Source organism: Camponotus floridanus, unplaced genomic scaffold, assembly GCF_003227725.1.
Source record: "Camponotus floridanus strain SB8 unplaced genomic scaffold, Cflo_v7.5 scaffold20, whole genome shotgun sequence".
Classification (NCBI taxonomy): Eukaryota; Metazoa; Arthropoda; class Insecta; order Hymenoptera; family Formicidae; genus Camponotus; species Camponotus floridanus.
In genome coordinates this window covers 2,412,938-2,432,785 of record NW_020229326.1, presented here as the reverse complement: position 1 = coordinate 2,432,785, position 19,848 = coordinate 2,412,938, and the positions used below count along the sequence as shown (strand labels likewise).

General features: G+C 31.4%; 6 protein-coding genes across 11 annotated transcripts; 4 read left to right on the top strand and 2 right to left on the bottom strand.

Annotated features, from left to right (window-relative positions):
- The first annotated feature begins 1,926 nt into the window (after positions 1-1,926).
- LOC105252464 (prefoldin subunit 6) lies at positions 1,927-2,914 on the top strand. The gene is made up of 4 exons (XM_011259837.3): positions 1,927-2,013; positions 2,132-2,201; positions 2,317-2,512; positions 2,584-2,914. The coding sequence occupies exons 2-4, from the start codon at positions 2,141-2,143 to the stop codon at positions 2,711-2,713; spliced, it is 387 nt and encodes a 128-aa protein (XP_011258139.1). The 5' UTR covers positions 1,927-2,013; positions 2,132-2,140; the 3' UTR covers positions 2,714-2,914.
- Positions 2,915-3,457: 543 nt separating this feature from the next.
- Positions 3,458-4,604, top strand: LOC105252465 (COMM domain-containing protein 2). The gene is made up of 5 exons (XM_011259838.3): positions 3,458-3,663; positions 3,747-3,824; positions 3,898-3,980; positions 4,044-4,217; positions 4,297-4,604. Exons 1-5 carry the CDS (start codon positions 3,597-3,599, stop codon positions 4,501-4,503), a joined length of 609 nt encoding a protein of 202 aa, XP_011258140.2. The 5' UTR covers positions 3,458-3,596; the 3' UTR covers positions 4,504-4,604.
- A 72-nt stretch (positions 4,605-4,676) lies between these two features.
- On the top strand, positions 4,677-8,641 carry LOC105252467 (rhodopsin-like). Of its 4 annotated transcripts, XM_025408272.1 has the most exons (10): positions 4,809-4,824; positions 5,008-5,017; positions 5,114-5,310; positions 5,396-5,634; positions 5,753-5,859; positions 5,931-6,037; positions 6,107-6,254; positions 6,334-6,444; positions 6,618-6,784; positions 6,864-6,984. In XM_025408272.1, exons 3-10 carry the CDS (start codon positions 5,117-5,119, stop codon positions 6,982-6,984), a joined length of 1,194 nt encoding a protein of 397 aa, XP_025264057.1. In that variant the 5' UTR covers positions 4,809-4,824; positions 5,008-5,017; positions 5,114-5,116. The 4 variants fall into 4 exon arrangements, with proteins under 4 accessions (XP_011258144.1, XP_019883467.1, XP_025264057.1 ...); XM_011259842.3 differs by lacking the exon at positions 6,864-6,984 and adding an exon at positions 8,213-8,377 and having other exon boundaries at positions 4,677-5,017; XM_020027908.2 differs by lacking the exons at positions 6,618-6,784; positions 6,864-6,984 and adding an exon at positions 8,439-8,641 and having other exon boundaries at positions 4,677-5,017.
- LOC105252466 (rhodopsin) lies at positions 7,460-9,977 on the bottom strand. Its single transcript, XM_011259840.3, has 6 exons — positions 9,789-9,977; positions 9,193-9,531; positions 8,857-9,104; positions 8,495-8,753; positions 8,237-8,403; positions 7,460-8,150 (listed from the first exon to the last, which is right to left on the bottom strand). Exons 2-6 carry the CDS (start codon positions 9,523-9,525, stop codon positions 8,021-8,023), a joined length of 1,137 nt encoding a protein of 378 aa, XP_011258142.1. The 5' UTR covers positions 9,526-9,531; positions 9,789-9,977; the 3' UTR covers positions 7,460-8,020.
- Positions 9,978-10,048: 71 nt separating this feature from the next.
- Positions 10,049-11,453, top strand: LOC105252468 (DNA replication complex GINS protein SLD5). Of its 3 annotated transcripts, none has more exons than XM_011259844.3 (2): positions 10,049-10,641; positions 10,701-11,453. In XM_011259844.3, exon 2 carries the CDS (start codon positions 10,718-10,720, stop codon positions 11,369-11,371), a length of 654 nt encoding a protein of 217 aa, XP_011258146.1. In that variant the 5' UTR covers positions 10,049-10,641; positions 10,701-10,717; the 3' UTR covers positions 11,372-11,453. The 3 variants fall into 3 exon arrangements, with proteins under 3 accessions (XP_011258146.1, XP_011258145.1, XP_025264058.1); XM_011259843.3 differs by having other exon boundaries at positions 10,049-10,589; positions 10,701-11,451; XM_025408273.1 differs by having other exon boundaries at positions 10,725-11,451.
- Positions 11,454-12,049: 596 nt separating this feature from the next.
- On the bottom strand, positions 12,050-19,463 carry LOC105252477 (multidrug resistance-associated protein 4). The gene is made up of 18 exons (XM_025408270.1): positions 19,233-19,463; positions 17,759-17,869; positions 17,461-17,595; positions 17,140-17,344; positions 16,822-17,041; positions 16,601-16,757; positions 16,266-16,515; positions 15,808-15,996; positions 15,416-15,702; positions 15,168-15,351; positions 14,695-15,038; positions 14,407-14,626; positions 14,119-14,326; positions 13,821-14,051; positions 13,504-13,734; positions 13,112-13,413; positions 12,324-12,971; positions 12,050-12,233 (listed from the first exon to the last, which is right to left on the bottom strand). Exons 1-18 carry the CDS (start codon positions 19,304-19,306, stop codon positions 12,204-12,206), a joined length of 4,026 nt encoding a protein of 1,341 aa, XP_025264055.1. The 5' UTR covers positions 19,307-19,463; the 3' UTR covers positions 12,050-12,203.
- Positions 19,464-19,848: the final 385 nt, after the last annotated feature.

Here is a 19,848-nt window from a genome sequence, read left to right as displayed (position 1 = left end):
CGTTATTTAATGGAATCGAGTTTTTCTATTTTAAGATTATTGAAATTACATGCCGCGCATGCGCATTTCCTTTATTTTAAGATTATTCCTTAATCCACGTTTCATTATTCTTATAAGGTATTCGTGCAGAATGAAAATATTGTCTTTTGTTCATTTTTTTTCATTCTAATATGATCATGCGATAAATATGAGAAGAATAAAATAGCAGTGCAAGAAGAGGATCCCTATTGAAAGAAAAACGATTGATTTGGAAGAAGAAATTTTTAAAATAGAAAACATTGGCTATAGTATGCTATATTACGCGTTATCCTATCATATTTTTTGCTGTTTTATAATATTGATTCTGTTGTATTAAATTATGATTTATATATTTGTTCAAATTTTAAAAAGCCAGAATCTTTCCTTTTTATCATTAGCATGATAAAACATGTAATACAAATAATTAATGTCATGTTCCAGTAAAAGCACATGAAATTTCATTATTTTCGCACATAACTTTTCCACAGATCATGCATTGAAATTTCTCTCTCTCTCTCTTTTTCTTTCTTCTAAGGATCAAATCTGCTATTAAAAAAAAAGGAAAGTTAGATTTGTCAAAATTTCATAATTAATGATTATTTTAATGTTGAATATTTTATAGTGAATGTTAAATCAAATATCCAGGTCAGTTTATGTAAGAAAAAATTATCCTGTCCTCACAGAAAAACAATTACGATATCTCTGCGGATAAAGCTATTGATTTATTATTATATATCGATGTTAACTAAAGGAAAACTACAAAGACGGCTGTCTGAAAAAAATTAACGACGGAACATGTATTTTATTCACGAATATAAAGCGAGATAGAAAAAAAGATATAAGCGGAATATTAATATACAATGTATGATGAACGATACAAACGCCAGAATGATGTACCACGATGTACATACGACGCGAATTATGTTGAATGAAAATTATTCCTGGCAAGTGATATTAAATACATACTTGCCCTTTTAAAAGCGAATAGAGAAAAAAGAAACGTTACATATAATACAAGAGAACGAGAGAATGAGATAATAAAATTATAATTATAAAATTTAATTCAATATAAGGTAATCGAGAAATATACGATAATGCGCAATGAAAAAAAATTCCTATGAATTCTCTTTTCGCCTTTTCTCATGCATTCCTTATAAATTTTTTTTCCATTTATACCAGTTAGTTTGATTAAGTTTTATTGATTACAATAGCTTTTTCTTATTCTCTTTGTATATAAATAATGCAGCGATACTAACAATAAATAAAATAGACATTGATATAATTATTCAGTGATAAGTTAACAAAGTAATAAAGAGGCTCGAGAAACAAATACGTATTTCAAAGTAAAATTATAAAAATTATTTGCTCTTCGAGCTTTATTATGTTGTCTACTTTCGTTGCAAACCGTTTTGTTAATTTATTCTCAGTCACATGATTTATTATCATGTGTTTTCAAAAGTTGGACAGAACTTGAATCTAAAATTGTTCTTTCAGTAAACTAAAGTTAGATTATTTATAATTCAATAAACGCAGCTGCGGATATATATGTTTGATTGCACGAAATACATAATGCATATAATTACATTAAAAATTTTTGCCCCGGTTTTCGACTATCGTATTTTCTACTGTCGCAACTGTTAAAATTAAACCGTAATATACATTTAAAATTATCTTTTTCATAAAAATTAAGATTTAATTTTCAAAGATATAGTTAATATTGACTTTATATATACAACTATTAATGCAACTAATATGTCCATATTTCGTTGTATTTTTCTCTAGAATACATGCGTCATATATAGAATGTTCTGAAATTATTAATTTAATTTGCGACACCTTGTATATACACTGACGCCGAGTGGATTGCATGTCCGCTTTGAAGCAGTAACCTATCGAGATATATCGATTCATAAAATTTCGAGATGCAGAATCGAAAAACAGGCACTAATTAGGTTATGTTTTATCGCGAGATTATAAAGCAATATATACACACGAGTAAGTAGTACGAGTCTTATGAATTTTCGGAATTATTGCATTAAACGATCTGACAGTTTATAAAATTACGTCGTTTCGTTAAAATTATAATATTCTGCGTAATAATTAAATCTTCTAGGTAATTATAATGGAGGAGATGCAAAAGAAGCTTCAGACTGAAGCTGATACATTAAGACAGATTCATAAAGGTAAAGAAACATTTGTAATTCTGTTTTTTTATTTTTTTTATTTTTCTTAAGTTACATAGGTTATTTATTTCACTTTTATTATATTATTTTTATACATATCAATTCGCATTCGCAGAATATAATAAAGTACTAAATCAAAGACGACAATTGGATGGACAGTTAAATGAGAATATTATGGTAAAGGAAGAATTGGAACTCTTGAAGGAAGAGAACGACGTATTTAAATTAATAGGGCCTGTGCTTGTGAAACAGGATCTGTATGAAGCTAAACAAAATGTTGACAAGCGTATCGATTATATTAAAGCTGAATTGTAAGTTTTGTCAATCAGAATTAAATTTTTGCATTTGACTTCAGATTTAATTATAAAGATGAATTTCTCAGGAACCGAGTAGATGGATTGATGTCTACCTTAGACAAGAAACTGGACACACAAAAAGATATAATAGACAAATTACAACGTGCATTTCAGCAAGCTCAAATTAAATCCTCGATAAACCAACCAAAATCATAATGTCATGCAAACATCAACTTTGCAGAAGTATCAGTTATTAACATGTAATGATAAGCATTTAAATAACATTGTTTTATATTAACAAAGTTGCTGTATGATAGTGATTTCTCATTTTGTTCATTTGCGCTTCTATAAAATAATCGTTGATGCGTTTTTTACATTACGAGTGTTTAATTGTAATTTATGTAAATTAAAAATTACATGTAAACTCTGCAAAATATATTCTTTAAAATCATGCATTGTATTGATTAATAAAATAATTGATTTTCTAATAAGTATGTGGGTTGACAATATAATATAATTTTCTTTTTCTGATAAAATTTATATAGAATTATTTAAAATTGCGAAGTTATAAAGGCACTAAGGTCCGGTTCCACAATTCGAGTTAATCCGAGTTTAATACGTTAAACTGAGTCCTGATTGGTCCATTCACTACTTAAACTCGGATTAACTGGATTGTGGAACCGGGCCTAAGGGTGCATTCACACCTTGACAGAAAAGCAAAAGCCAATCAGAATTCGCGCTGATAGTTATAATTTCTACTTTTTACCTATAAGTGCAATTTCATTGACGCTAAAAAGTAGCATCAACCATTGGTTAAACAATGAAGCAACTACTTACTTCTTTGTTCAACCAATGGTTGACGCTACTTTTTAGCGTCAATGAAATTGCACCTTATCTAATTATTTGCTCACAAACTGCTTATTATCAGCGCGAGTTCTGATTGGTTTTTGCTTTCTGCTTTTGTGAATGCGCCTTAAGTGCACTTGTCAACATGGCGACGTAAGCCGCCTGTCTTGAAAGAATTGTCAGATGGATGGCTCATTTTTAATGATATTTGTTTTGATATAAGTATTTAATTAGTGAATAACATTTAAGAAAAATGCTATTAACATTAAAGCCAGACCACAAGAGGCATATATTGTTTCTTACCGGACAAACACCGCCAGGTATACAAGTTCTATCTATGTGACGAGTAAAAACTTGTTTTCACACAGAAAAATTTTCCAAGATGAAAATGTGTTCTTTGTAGTATTACAGGACTTTTGCAAATTAGCTGTAGATTATCTACAAAAGGGACCGAATGTTAAAGTATACAATGCTGCTGCTCGTAAGTTGTTTCAACTGTTGCAACTGTTAAACAATATATACAATTGTAATACAAGTGTATATACTCATTTCAGAGAAGTTAAATGTCGAGTTAAATGCAATCAAGAATTCAGTGGAAGGTCTAGTTAATCTCTTGCTAGAAAGTTGCAAATATAAGGTAAGATCTGTTGGTAGTACTAAATCATAAGTACAGCATAGTATATTTAAAATTATTTTATAGTTAAGCGCAGAAGATTTCCAGGATTCTGTGATTGCATTAGGTTTTACGGAGGAAAAGGAAGCAATACTTAGTAAATTATACAGCATTAAAAAAGACGAAATTTCAAATACATTAGAAGAGATTGGATTTAAATTGTCCAAATATCATGATATGGAATGGAGATTTGAAGTACAGGTATTAGCATAATTTATATTTTACAGTATATTTTGTTTTTCTAGTTTATTTTATAATTAAATTATACATTGCATTATAGACTGCATCAAGATCTCTCTTGAAACAAGTCGCACCACTCATCACTCTAGATTTATCACTGAAAAATCCCAATACTTTGGATGAGATTGAACACGTTTTGCTACAAACTGATCCTACTAATCTGCTTCATATAACTCAAGAACTAGAAGAAGCGCTACAAGAAAGCCGTAATTTACATATTCGGAGGATTTCAAGAGCGGTAAAATAAGGTTTCCTGTGATTTGCATAATTATATATTCAATGCAATAAATATATAATATAACATGTAAACATATGTCAATGTTTGTTTGAGATTAAATAGAAATATTTTAATTTGTAAGAAAAGTATTAATTTAGTTCTCAATTATTTAAATTACATTTATCAATGGTATCCATCAAATTTCACTTCAGTCTGATTATCCTGAATAATAACTGATAGTAATCATACATATGCGATACATGCGTACATTATATTATTATAGTCTTCGAGGATTTGTAGTTGAATGCATTTGCATATATAATTGGATGATTTTATTGGATTTCTATATCGGTAAGAGTATATAAAAAATGCGTTCTCTTTTCGTACTCGTACTGCTTGTTGATGAGATACAGTGTACCATTATATAGGCTATTTCTTATCAGAGTAGAATATTGATGTTTTATAAATTGAAATTTTCAATTGCTTCAAACTCAGAAGATCTAACAAATTTGGTTGTATTTTCAAACATTTCAGTGATTAAAAGGTATGTATATTTGCTTTTTTCAATGCTGAAAAAAATATTTGCTTTTTTTCATACTTTTTCAATTGTTACTAACTGTTTTTCAATAATGTTTTACAGAAAATGGAGTCCTTCGTTACAGTAGGTGCTAAAAATCTAACTTCAATCATTTTACCTGATATCTCCACTACAACATTTGCTAATATATTAACAACAACACATGGGCCCTACGCGATGCAACAGATCATGGGTTTCAACAATCAAACTGTTGTGGATAAAGTACCTCCAGAAATGCTACATTTGATTGATCCGCATTGGTTAGTTTTGATTTTTTTATATTCTTGTACTGTTCGTCTTTGCAAAGATAGAGAAACTCATCGAAATGTTTAAACTATTATGCAGGTACCAATTTCCACCAATGGATCCAATATGGCATAAAATTCTAGGCCTGGTGATGATTATACTTGGACTTATAGGATGGATTGGAAATGGTGTTGTAGTGTATGTATTCTTGATAACATCCTCCCTACGGACGCCGAGCAATTTTCTGGTGGTAAATCTGGCTTTCTCTGATTTCATCATGATGATGTTTATGTCACCTCCTATGGTAATCAACTGCTATTATGAGACCTGGATATTAGGTATAATAGAAAACGAAATATGTTGTTTATTAGCTTTTTTTTCATTACGTTAACGTTGCATTTTTTGTATAAAATTTTTAATACAACTCTAACATATAAATTATTTTACATCCTCAAGGACCATTAATGTGCGACTTATATGCCATGGTTGGCTCTTTATGCGGATGTTCCTCAATATGGACTATGACTGCTATTGCTTTTGATCGATATAATGTTATAGTCAAGGTACGTAATATGCTTCTCGTTTTATTAATAAATATATGTAGAATTGTGAAAATTAATAAATATGCTTCCAGGGTATGGCGGCAAAACCGCTCACTATTAAGAAAGTGCTACTCGAAATTTTGTTAATCTGGCTCTTTGCTCTATTATGGACAATAATGCCGATGATAGGATGGAACAGGTAATATTAAAATAATAAGAAAAAAAAGATATATTGCTTTAAAGAAAATTTCTTTAACATGACAATTAGATATGTGCCAGAAGGCAACATGACTGCTTGTGGCACCGATTATCTTACCAAGGATTGGAGCTCTAAATCATATATTCTGGTATATTCGATATTTGTATATTACACGCCGCTTCTTACTATAATTTACAGCTATTACTTCATTGTTTCGGTAAGCACGTATCTGTGTAGATTGCATTCTTAAAGAAATTTGATGTCTGTAAATATATGTTGAAATGTGTATGTGACAGGCAGTAGCTGCTCATGAAAAATCAATGAGAGAACAGGCGAAAAAAATGAATGTTCAATCTCTGAGATCTGGAGATAATCAAAATATCAGTGCAGAAGCAAAATTGGCAAAAGTATATATATATATATATATATATATATATATATATATATATATATTCTTTGTTTATATATAAGTGTGTGTGTGTGTGTGTATAAGAAAAAATTAAGATTGATATCCATACACAGACATTTTAGCATAGACATCTGTGTATCTATATATTTTATTAATTTTATATTTTTGCAGGTGGCTCTGATGACTATTTCTTTATGGTTTTTGGCGTGGACACCATATTTAATCATTAATTATACAGGTATCTTTGGTGGTTCTAGTATTAGTCCTCTTTGCACCATTTGGGGATCTCTTTTTGCAAAGGCGAACGCTATATATAATCCGATTGTTTATGGAATTAGGTAAAAACAAGTTATTATGTTTATAAATAAGACACATGCAATTAATGCTTATACATACTTTGTTTTATGCGATATGCAGTCATCCAAAGTATAGAGCAGCGTTAAAAGAAAAATTACCGTTCTGTGTATGTGGTTCGACTGAAGATTCGTCTACAACTGCGAAAACCGCGGAAACGACATCTACAGTAACAGCAGCATAATTTCGTGCGATAAATTATATCTTTAATTCTAAATATTCTGATATAATATGAAAGTTATATATTTTTCTGGGACAAATCGACAAATTAATAATATTAAAGATATTGTGTGATAAATGTTTCTAAATGAAGAAAATTTATAAAGTAGTTTCAGTATATTCAGTTGTTATAGATATCTGGTTATGCAAAAAAGTTACATTTATGGCATTTTGAGTGGTCTAACTTATGACATTAAGTATGTTCAACTGAAAATGAATGAACCCAATACTTTATGATATATTGTATAAGTTTTTAGTTTTTAAATTTAATTTTTTTTTCTTTATAGAAATATAAAAGTGATAGAAAGTACTTAATACCAATTATAGCATTGCAAAAGACAAAAACAAATAACAAAAAAGTATTATATTTAGGATGTTATAGACGTAAATATTAGGATCTTTAAAATTTTCGAAATGTTTAATTAAAATTGCCGTATATGTATGATTGCCCCTGCAGAATTTATTTAGTTCTATAAAATTAATTACAGACACGATGTATATCTCATGGCGATATAACATTCTTAGCGATACAGCGATATGTTTGCTAATTCCAAAATGATTATATATTTCATTTTTTTGCTTTAAAGAAATGACAGAATTTATAAATTTTACTATGAGACACAATTCGCATCGTGGTGCAGTCGAATCGTATAATGTATCATAGACTCCAATAGTTTGCGTTGTTCCAGTCCTCGATTTTTTCGATATTAAAGTTTTTTTTTACAAATTCCGCCTTGACTCCGTTAGGTGGTTGCGTTCGAACCGCGATTAATCGCATGACATTTCTCTTGTGTGACATGTTGTATCAAATGCACTCTCACTGATCACCAATATTTCTGATGCATAGTTATATTAGTTATTGCAGTTATTTACAATCCATGCTTGATGTGGTACGATTTCTTCGTGATGAGATACTATTTCTCATGGCCTTATGCGAATTTAGCAAAAATCTGTTACATTATCAACAGAAGAAAGATTGATATATATATAGCGTCGTTATTTTATGCGGCAGGCTTTTCATTCCCTTCCGTAACTGTGGTAGTCGTGGACATTGTATCCGCACCAGTCGGTTCAGTGGTACACGCCAAGGACGGAAATTTCTGAAAGAGAGCAGCTCGGTACTTGGGATGACTAAAATCACACAGAGAAAAGATTAGTGTAAAAGTATGAAATAATTTATCTAATTTCTTCAGGAACTAAAATCACGTCAACATTACCTAATACCATATACGATGGGATTGTACACGGCATTGGCTTTCGCAAAGAGAGAACCCCAGATCGTGAAGAGTGGGCTGATCTTGGTTGTTTCAAAGATACCTGAGTAATTGATAACCAGATATGGAGTCCACGCCATAAACCATAGAGAAATGGTCATCAGAGCTACCTGTATAATTATTAATATATTATTATTTGTTAAAGCGATAGCACATAAACGAAAATTAACGAATTGAGCGCATGGAAAGAGAGACACTTGCCTTCGCAAGTTTACATTCAGCGCTGGTGCTCTGGTTCTCGGCCGATCGCAAGGAAGCGACGTTCATCTTTTTCGCTTGTTCGCGCATATTCTTCTCGTGTGCGGCGACGGCCTGAATGATGAAAAAGTAACTGTAAATGATGAGGAACAATGGCGTAAAATAGACAAATATGCTGTAGATCAAGATATACGATCTGGAGAACAGGTCTTTGGTCAAATAGTCGGTACCACAAGCGGTCATGTTGCCTTCAGGCACGTAGCTGTAAAAGATGAATATCAATACAATAAATTATTGCCGATAATTTATGTAACATATTTTTAAATAATGTATAATATTATTTTAGGATTTTTTGTCCGACATACCGGTTCCATCCAAACATAGGTGCGATTGTCCAAGCCAGTGTAAAGAACCAGATGGTAAGTATGCGAATGAGGGCGCCGTTTATGGTCATTGGCTTGGCAGATAAGCCTTTGACGATTACGTTGTACCTGTCGAATGCAATCATCGTCATTGTCCATATGGAGGCACATCCGAACAGGGAACCCGCCAAGCCGTATAGTTCACAGAACAAGGGTCCTAGCACCCACGTCTCGTAATAGCAATTGATCACCTGCGCCCAATTTGTCAATTAAACGATTTGGTAAGTCATGCTCTTTCTCCTCTGGATATTTTATTTGCGAAACGTTTCAGAAACACACCATAGCCGGAGACATGCATAGCATCATAAGAAAGTCGGAGATGGCGAGATTGACGACGAGCAAATTGCTTGGAGTACGAAGGCTCTTGGTAGTGGTGAATATGTATATCACCATGCCGTTACCGATAACAGATATCACGCCGAGGACACCGATGACGAAGCCGAGGAGCGCGTGCCACAGAGGGTTCATCGGTGGAAATTGATACCAGTGAGCGTCGACCATATGGAGCATTTCTGGTGGCACTTTGTCCACTACGGTTTGGTTACCAAATCCGCCTCCTTGCGACGCCCACGTGTAGGCGGCATGGCTTGGCCCGGATGCGATAGACATCATGGTCAACTGCATGGAAAATTTCTTAATATCGATTAATTGTTCTTGAGATATATAATATTTGACAATTTTGCTATTTGCCAATTGAAACGCGCAAAAGTGAATAACAAAGCTATCTAATATAATATAAAGTCTGAAAGAGAGTCTCTTCGAAACTTTAAATTTTAAATATAGATGATCACATACTAATATAGACTAATATAGACGAGAAATAGAAATATCCGATCCGAATGTGCGTGAACATAAATTGACGCTATGCGACTCACCTGTGTTTGCGTTTTATTTGGAAAAAATCGTCGTGATGAACGAACTGATCCAAACGCTGAATTGCTATTGTTATCGCTGAATTGTTATTGTCGTTCCCGGTAATATTTTTTTCCGTGAAACTCGCAGGAAGAGTTCCCTGTTCGGTTCACTTCATCGGAGATGTGGCTCAAGGTCCGCCGTGACGGCGAGCCGCGCTTAAATACGCATCGCGAACTTACGACTTTTGTTGTACTATATCGAATGCCTTTTTCTAAGTCGCTAAACAATCTTAAGAAGTTCTCTATTAAATTACACAGGATTTGGGAATACCTTGAGAGTACCTTGAGTGTCGTACGCAGAAACCTTATAAGGATGCAATACGAAAATAGAAGATTTACACCTGCTGCATCTTTGATCGATTGACCACAATAGACAAAAATGGATAAAAATTCCATCATAATAAATTCTCAATAAATTTTTTTAATTATCGAAGAAATCTGGATATAACGAATAATTGTCTTAATTATATATCATTGTTTTAGTTTCGGAGCTGTGATGTATATGTATGTAGCATACATACATGGAGATTATTCTATTTAGAAACAATATATATACACAAAGAAAAGTTTATCTCTCATTATTGCAGCTACGTACGTAATTAAATTCAAACTCGTAATCGATTCGAACGCAAAAGTAACGGTAATCACGAGTTCTAGTTTTGAATAATCCACGTGATCTCGTGGGAGATTCGAAAATGATATTCAAAATGGCTCGAGGATCTAGCAGTTGGCGCGTTTTATGTCGCGTGCGATGAATCAATGGTAGTAACGTAATGATTTATACGAGAAATAAGTTTCGAAGAAAATATATTAGGTGTGTACATATAATTCTCTGCAAATTCTCTAACGAGATAAATTATTTTTAACCGGTAGCATTAATATTTGTAACCATGGAAGAGAGTCTCGAGGACGAGAGTTTATTGGATGACAATGGGGAGGCCGAGCTGACGGCACAAACGGCACTCCAAGAAATCGAGAATGCCTGGATGAACGAGACATTCGCGCCGGAGATTTTGCCGCATCAATCCGACCTGGTGGATTGCATGCTGCAGCAGATCGCGCACATGGAGGAGAACGTCAAGAGGTTAGATAAGAATGACCTACGTGCGCTGGTCCATCGGATGGAGCTTGATCGGATCAGATATGTAATCAGCAGTTATTTGCGAACACGCTTGGAGAAAATCGAACGATATACGATTCACATATTATCGGAAGAAGAGAACAGGAATCCGGATGAGGAACCCTATTTGACGCCGGACGAGCTGCGTTTTGCCAAAGAATATCTGGCCAATTTGGAGACGCTCTTCAAGACAGTAGCGTTACAGCACATGCCACCCAACTTTCAGCAATTCGAGGTAAATAAGTTTACCGTTAAACCCAATGTACAAGCACATGTATTCCTGCGTGCTAATCAGAGAATAACGGGTGTAGTTGTACCTGGCACGTTGAATGAGGAGATAGACTTTGAGGAAGGTTCACAGCATATTATTCAATACAGCGCTGTAGCGCACTTAGTTAAGTCTGGTGCGGTACAGTTGATTTGATTTTTTTAAATTTCAATACGATCAAACACAGTTAAAAGACAAAGGTTGCGATGTCTCTCTTTCTTATAGAGAATATATACTTTTATTCAATATATATATATAAAATTTCAATATACATACATGTTTTTTATACTTTATTGTCATGATATACACGAGTATACATTTGATTATCAAGAGATATAAGAGTATACAAAAGTATATACAAAGAATATATAAAATATAAGAAATGTGTACTACTTTTTTTGTTTCCTAATTAAACTTTAGTATAATCATTTAACATTATAAAGTTATTGTACTAAAAGATGAAATAATTCTTATTAAAAATTATTTCATTTCCATCGATATAATTCCAGATATAATCATACAATAATGGCAGTACTATTGTTAAGAAAGAATCTAGACTCTAGATTCTTGCAGTATTTAAATAATTAAAAAGTCATATCAACATTGTCAAGATCTTTTCCTATAGTTATTTTGATGAGATATTATGTAATGTGTAAAAATTTTAAAGCAGGAAAATTTTAATTAAAATTTGTAAGGTAAAATTTGAAAGGTGGATAAGAAGAAATGATAAGTGCACTTCTCTTTCATAGAAATATATCACTTTTAGATTATATATAAATATGTATAAAAAATAAAAGTACAGATATATATATATGTATGTATATAAAATGATTACATATATTAAAATGGATTTATTAAATTATTAATCTCTAACAAATTATAAAATAAAGAAATTAAGAATCTTGGGCCAAAAAACTAAGTACAAAAGAAGATAAGTAAATTTCCTCTGTTTTAGATAAAAAAAAGAAACTGAAGAATCTTGTAGAAATTATACGAATTTATGCTGTTCCTCATAAGCCTGTAAATGAAATATCGTACATTAATATATCTTTTTAATTACATTAATCAATTACGATTATAATAGAGCGATATATAGCAATTAATTTACCTTTCTAGCACATTGTTTAAGTTGTTCGGTCATCGATTTTCCAGTTTCTTGTACCATGGCACTAAAGTGACTCTTTTCATTTTGTAACAGAACATACGGGTGATCAAATTCTAACATTTGACCATGATCCATTACTAGTACTTTATCGCTATCCATTATTGTATTTAATCTATGTGCTATTGTTAATACTGTGCAAGTTTTAAATTTCTTTCGGATCGTAGTTTGTATAAGTGCGTCCGTTGTAGGATCGACATTTGCGGTAGCTTCATCGAGCACAAGAATTCTATTATTTTGTAAAATAGCACGCGCCAGACAAATTAATTGTCGTTGTCCTGCGCTTAAGTTACCGCCGTTCTGTTCAATGCAATGGTCCAAAGAAGCCATTGCTTTCTTCAGTTCCACCTCTTCCAAAGCATTCCATAAATCGGCATCGTGAAATTTATGAAAGGGATCGAGATTATCTCTTAGCGTAGCAGAGAATAACATTGGTTCCTGCGGTATTATGGAGATTTTGTCTCTCAAATCATGAAGACCGACGTTCTTCGTGTCAACGTTATCGATGAAAATAGCGCCTTCGAATTTCGTCATGTGGAACAAAGCGGAGATTAAAGAAGATTTCCCAGCTCCGGTGCGACCCACTATTCCAATCTAAATATATTTTTAGAAAATTATTTAAAATATTTTAAAAATCATTTGACATAACACACACTTATACAAAATACGATTACTGTTTTTATAACAATATTTGATTCAATATAAATATTGATGTGAAAAGATAATGTAGTTACTTTCATGCCCGGTTCTATGACGAAATTTAAAGATTTAAGAACGGGTGGCTCTGATTCGGCATATCGAAGAGAAACACAATTGAATTTAATCTCTCCCTCGGTGGGCCAATTACTTGATGGTTTATTCGTGGGATTACTTTCAAATGGGCCCTCTTGCTCGAGCTTAGTGAATTGGAATATTCTTTCCACGCTTGTCATCTGCGTGATCGTTTCGGCCGTTTGACGTATTCCATATTGCATCATACCGCATAAAATGAGCACTTGTGAAATAGCTAAACCGACATTCCCAGCGAAGGTATTTCCTGAAAGAGAGAAAAACAAAAAATTTAATCCGTAAATATTATTACATTATTAAATACATGCATTGATAAGTAATTGCGACAAAGATTTACCGTCGTCGAATGCGACAAAGCTAAATGTAACGACGGTAATGAAACCAATAGTGACTACATCTAGCGCAAAACCGAACATTGTACCAGTTGCGATAATTAACGAGTAAGTACTAGTGTGTAAATCCTGGTGTTCGTCGAATTGCTTGCGAACCATTTCCTGAGCACCAGCAGAACGTATTGTCATTAGACCCGACAATGTAGAGTTAACGTGCGAAAAAACGGGGCTCTTGGCTGAAAATTCAATTAAACAAATATTAATTTAGAAAATATAAAAAAATGTAATTTTGTATTTTTCCAAAGAAGGAAAAAGCTCTTACCATTTCCCTCTAATCGTTTTATAGTCTGTGCTGTCGAAATGTAAAACTTTCTTATCTCATTGTATAAAATACTCATAATGATTGTAGGGAATAAGATCCACCAATTGATAATAAGTACTTGTGTTATAATTCCAATCATTACTATGAAAATTTGAAGGGCCTCTATCATGGTCCTAGGCAAAATTTCATCCACAGTACCAATATCTTTTGAGAAACGATTCAAAATTCGACCTAAAGAAATGAGATTTGTATTGTTCCATACTGACGTCAGTGATAATCGTAGATTAAATGCGCTTACCTGACGGATTGGTATTAAAAAATGACATGGGCGCTTTGAGTAAGCACGAAAACATAAAGTTATGCAAATTTTTGCTAGCATTCATACATATTTTATAAAAGATCAGATTCCGACACGTTGTCATTACAACGCTGATGATAATAAAACCTCCATAAATCCATAAGGCTGTATTTGTGTCAAGATAATGAGCATCTTTATCTATAATGGCCTAAGTGAAGTAGCAAAAGAGATTTATGAACATTGCATGAATAATGATTATATCATAAAAAAGATAAGTGAAGTACTAACAGTATTATTGGAAATAAAATTTTGTGGCAATGCAGTATCATTGGATTGATCTTCCCAATGCTCTGTGGTTATGGAAACTTGAGTGAATTCATTATTTGTCTCTGAGATATTGTCTATTTGTCTAATAGATTTCGGTATAAAAGGTGAAATTGTAAAATTATTCGCTGTACTATATTGCTGGTCGCGGGTAGCCATAATACGCATTTCTTCCTGATTCGTCCTGTGTTAATAAAATTCATTTTCATCCGCGTAACAATAGGATAGATTTCTCTCTTCGTAGAAACTTACCAATAACCAACCCAATAGTCACAACCGCTACTTCCAATTTGTCCCAAAATCATGCAAAATAGAAAGATAACGATCATGATGATAGATGCGCCGCTACGAATATATTTCCAGTAAAGCGATTTTGATAAACTTCCTTTGGCTAAAAGTTCTTCAATTTCTTCAGGTTCGATCTCGTCTACTTCGTCATTATTAGCATTTTGTGTTATTTCAGGTGTAAGATTTGTGTCAATTTTTAATGATTCTCTCCTCTCTTCGTTAATTTCTTCATTTCTTGATAAGATTTCTAAAAAGTTTGCATTTTCTTCTTGAAGAGTCTTAAATGTGCCTTCATTCTCAATTTGACCCTTTTTTGAAAAAATAAAGTCTATTTAAAGTCTAGTATTTATAATAGTTACATTAATAAATGTGATAATGTATGATATATGTGTATGTACATAACATATGTATACATAAAGTAATATTTTTATACATACATTATTCAAAATAATAATATAATCGCACTGTTTCAAGTATTGTAATTGATGAGTCACAAGAATTCTCGTTTTATCTTTTAAGTAATTATTTATGCAGTCATCAAACAAATGTTTGCTAACATTAGTATCAACAGCTGATAAAGGATCATCAAAAAGGTAAATATCAGCGTCCCTATAAACGGCTCTATAAAAACAGATTTTGTTAGAATAATATGAAACATGTCATTCATAAGTATATGCAAATTTACCTTGCTAAATTAATTCTCGCACGTTGTCCGCCGCTAAGCACCGTACCTCTATCACTGATCAAGGTCTTGTCACCATATGGAAGTTCTTCAAAATCTCTTGCAAGAGCACACACTTTTACTACTGTCTGATATTTATCTTTATCGTAAGGTTGACCAAATAAAATATTATTTCGTATTGTGCCAGCAAACAACCATGGTTCTTGACTAACATACGATATTTTGCCATTTATATGTATCTGACCATGCGATGGTTTCAGTTCGCCTAAAATTGCTTGTAGAAAAGAACTCTGAAAATTAGATAAAATCGTTTTTTTTTTCTTCAAATAAATGTTAAAAATTTTTTTATATTATATATACAAAATATAAAAAAATTATATACAGAAAATATATACCTTTCCTGCGCCTATAGAACCAACAATAACATAAAGTTTTCCAGTTTTAATTTGAATGTTAATATTATGTAATGTATTCACAATTGCGGTCGTTGTCCATGAAGCATTAACGTTTTTCATTAAGATACTCATTCCATTAACTGACAGTGATTGTACTAATGAAACGTTTTCATTTAATAAAAGGAAGTTCTGTTGATAACATTATTATTTATTAATGTTAATAATTTATGTCTTGTTGCATATATTAAGATAAATATAGAAATATTTAAACATTCTTATCTAAAAATATAATTGTGCTACAAAATAACTATTTCAAAGATAATATTGGCAGATAATATTTGTATATTAAAATATATAATATTTATGACATATGCAATTAAGAAAATGATGATAGATTCATGACATGTGTTTGATTTAATAAATAAGTTTTATAATAATTTGTGGAAAGTTTATCTTACTTCGATTCTTTTTATAGACACAGCTGTTTCAGCAACAGCTGCTACAGCTAGAGGATATATTATTGCCATAGTAAGTTGAAGAATGTTAAAGTATTGTGCCATTGAAAATACTTTATCAGCAGATATCGAATATCCAAATAATACATAAGCCATAATAGTGAAATATAATGTTGTTCTTTCCGTGAAAACAAACGTGGCCAAAGTGAAACCTCTTAGGTATGACATTAATGTAAGAACATCGATTTCATATCTAGGTATAAAATCATGTGCTTGTTAAATTTGCTAAGTTAAATTTCTCTGCTATGATAACGAAACCAAAAAATATATATACAAACTTTCTCATGCAATTAACTAGCTCTTCAAATGGTTTTTCCCAAGTGTACATTTTGATAACTTGTACACCACTGATTATTTCAGACATCAAACGAACTCTCTCGTCAGTTCTCACTGCACTTTTTAAACGCAATTTTGAAGTCCACTTACTTATATATCCTGCAAAGTACATAAACTTTATATATTAGGTATACATATTATTTTTAATAATTTAATACATTACCTTGAAGTGGAATAGTTTGAATTGTTATCAGAAATATGCCGGCCAATGAAGCAATGCCGACGTTTTGCCATATCAAAAATGCAATTATCGCACCTTGTACAGGCAAAATCCAAATGTAATGTAAGAATGTAAATAGCTGATCAAATCTTGCCATATCATTTGATAATAGATTAATGATCTGTCCTGGAGTAGTAGTAGAAGATTTTGATAAACGTAATATCTAAAGAAGAAAACAGAAAAAAGTATATAAGATCCTTGTAGAATAACACAAAAACACAATGAAAAAAAATCTTAATTTTAATTTGTTAATTAGATTACCTTTCTGTATAGAAGAGAGGAACTTGCTATTCTCACTCGCATTCCAATCTCTAATAAACCTATATATGAATGATGATTGATTAACATTACTATTATTCCTATGATTATTACACCAAATGCATAGAGATATGCCTCTTTCTGAGTAGATGTTGCTCGTGGATCAAAATGCCAAATGAGCAGACCCAACAAATATGGTTGCATAACTCTATGAATAAATATTTTCAATAGTAAATATATATAGTATAATACACAGTTAGACATTTTAATTATTATAATACTTATAACAGATATATTAATAAGACATTATAATTATTATAATACCTTAAAACAGAGGTCATAAATAAAATCCATCCTCCATAATAAAGAAAAGACCACATAAATGTTTGCCTTATAGCAGTCAAAAGTTTAGGTTTTCTGCCATTTTTCTCAGCTGTATGTATTTCCTTTTTCCAATATCTATAAGCATTCATTTATATAAGAAAAAATGGCAATGATAAGAAATATTAAATAAGAAATATTAATTTTAGCAATTTATTAAATTTATCACACATAGATGAATGTGTATGTGTGTGCACAATCATAATATATATAAATTTATTTTAATAAAATAATTCCTTACTGTTCTAGTTTGTTTCCCAAAAGCTCACTCATATCAGCAGGCAATGTGTTGTATACATTTTTCATCTCCAAGTCATGATCCTTTCCATACCAAAATAATCCTACTATCCACCTTAAATATAACAAATCACAAGATAAGTTGAAAACAAGAGAATGCATTTGATTAATAAAATAAAAACATGTAATGGTGATAAAGCATATACATTAGAATTTCACCAATATATAATTACAATATTACAGTGTATCGTGTAGGTGATATCCATATACGAATGAAAAAACTATATACGCATGTATAAGCATTTTGCGAATACAATAGCACTACAATATTATCATTAATTATGCTAATTTTAGTTACACTATCAGTGGAATTATATATCAGTGTAAAAAGCACAAACTCAAAGTCAAGAGTAGAAAGATAATACATTAGTATACAAATAAATCAAGATAAGCGTCCTGTTACTTAATACAATTACTACTTTAATTATGTAAAATATCTCAAAAGTAATTTGCCAACAAAAAAAACACAAAGAAGTTACAGCAGTGGTATCAATTGCATTTGAATTAAATTGACATATGTTAAGTTTGTAAAAATAAAAAATAGAGAATTTTGATGACAGAATCTGTTTTTTTTTTTTTTTGTTATTTTTCTTATGTCTCATAGACTTTATTTTATAAAATTTTTTGCTCTATATATTTTTATCTTGATATTTTATTACCTGAATACAGATATCTCTATAAAATAAAACAGATAAAATCTTAATAAACATTTTTTAAAGAGCTATTCTCAACTTGCTATCTAATATGACCTTATTTATGAATCTCTCATAATAATTTAATCTCTTAGAGCTGCAACATGAATGTGTATATCTAGGAAAAGTAGCTTCTCGCTTGCGAATGATGAGTGGTATGTACAATATATATACACGTATGTATGTACATACATTGCATATCGTTTGCAAATACCGCAAGGGGAGATATGTATGTATGGGTCTGTTCTTTTGAGCAGTACTGTTGCACTAGTGCAATAAGTTAGAAAGAGACAAACATACTTTCTTTCACTCTAACTAATTGCACTAGTGCAGCAGTGCAGCTGAAAAGAACAGACCTTATATATGTGTATATATATATGTATATATATATATATATATATATATATATATATATATATATATATATTTTCTACGTTCAGCTGATAACTTTCGATCGAAGAGCGCCGTAACTCAAAGTGATTTAAATATACAAGCTTTAAACATTTACATTACTATGGTGTCAACGTATCACTTCTAACAATTGCACAATTGATTATTGCTCTTTTTGTGTCATGTTTTATCATAATTGTAAAACATCATCAAATATAATTTTCTCTATACGAACGTAATATATATATTTGTGCATCAGACATTAGACACATCACGTAGTTGATTTAATTAATTTAATTGTGGCACGCAAATATTACTGTTTCATTTTCGACTTACCAGAAAAACAATTTACTGATTGCATTTGCGGACATGCGTGGGTTTGGATTATCAAATTTTTTTGCGGCGTCCATATTTCAATGATGAGACAAGTGCGAATGGGTATATTTTGGTCACGATTAATTATATCATACTGTTACATCACGCTGCCTAATATTGTGCTTGTAACCGCCTGCAAGCTGCAAGTCGTGCAACTGCTTCGTGAATAGCACGTGCTGTGATTTTATATGTCTTAATACATACACTAACTTAATATATATATACACCGCACATACACATATATTGTACTATCGCTCGAATGGGATGGTCCAATATTGTGTAAGAATGATTTAGCAAATTGTGCAATGCCGGCGTGGAATTAAGAGACGATAAAAAAATCGCGAAGCAGAAGGGGTAATAGAGGCTAAATGATAAATTAGAATGATGTCTGAATTGTTCCAGACATATTACATAAGCATTCATTTATAACGGGCCTAGAATATTTCTTTCGTAGAAGTGATATTTTAATATTAGAAAAAAAAAACAAGAGAAAGATAAGAGGAACTCTGAGACGAATAAATTTTCTTGATAAAATTAATATAATAAAGTAAATCTAAAAAATTAATATAATAAAGTA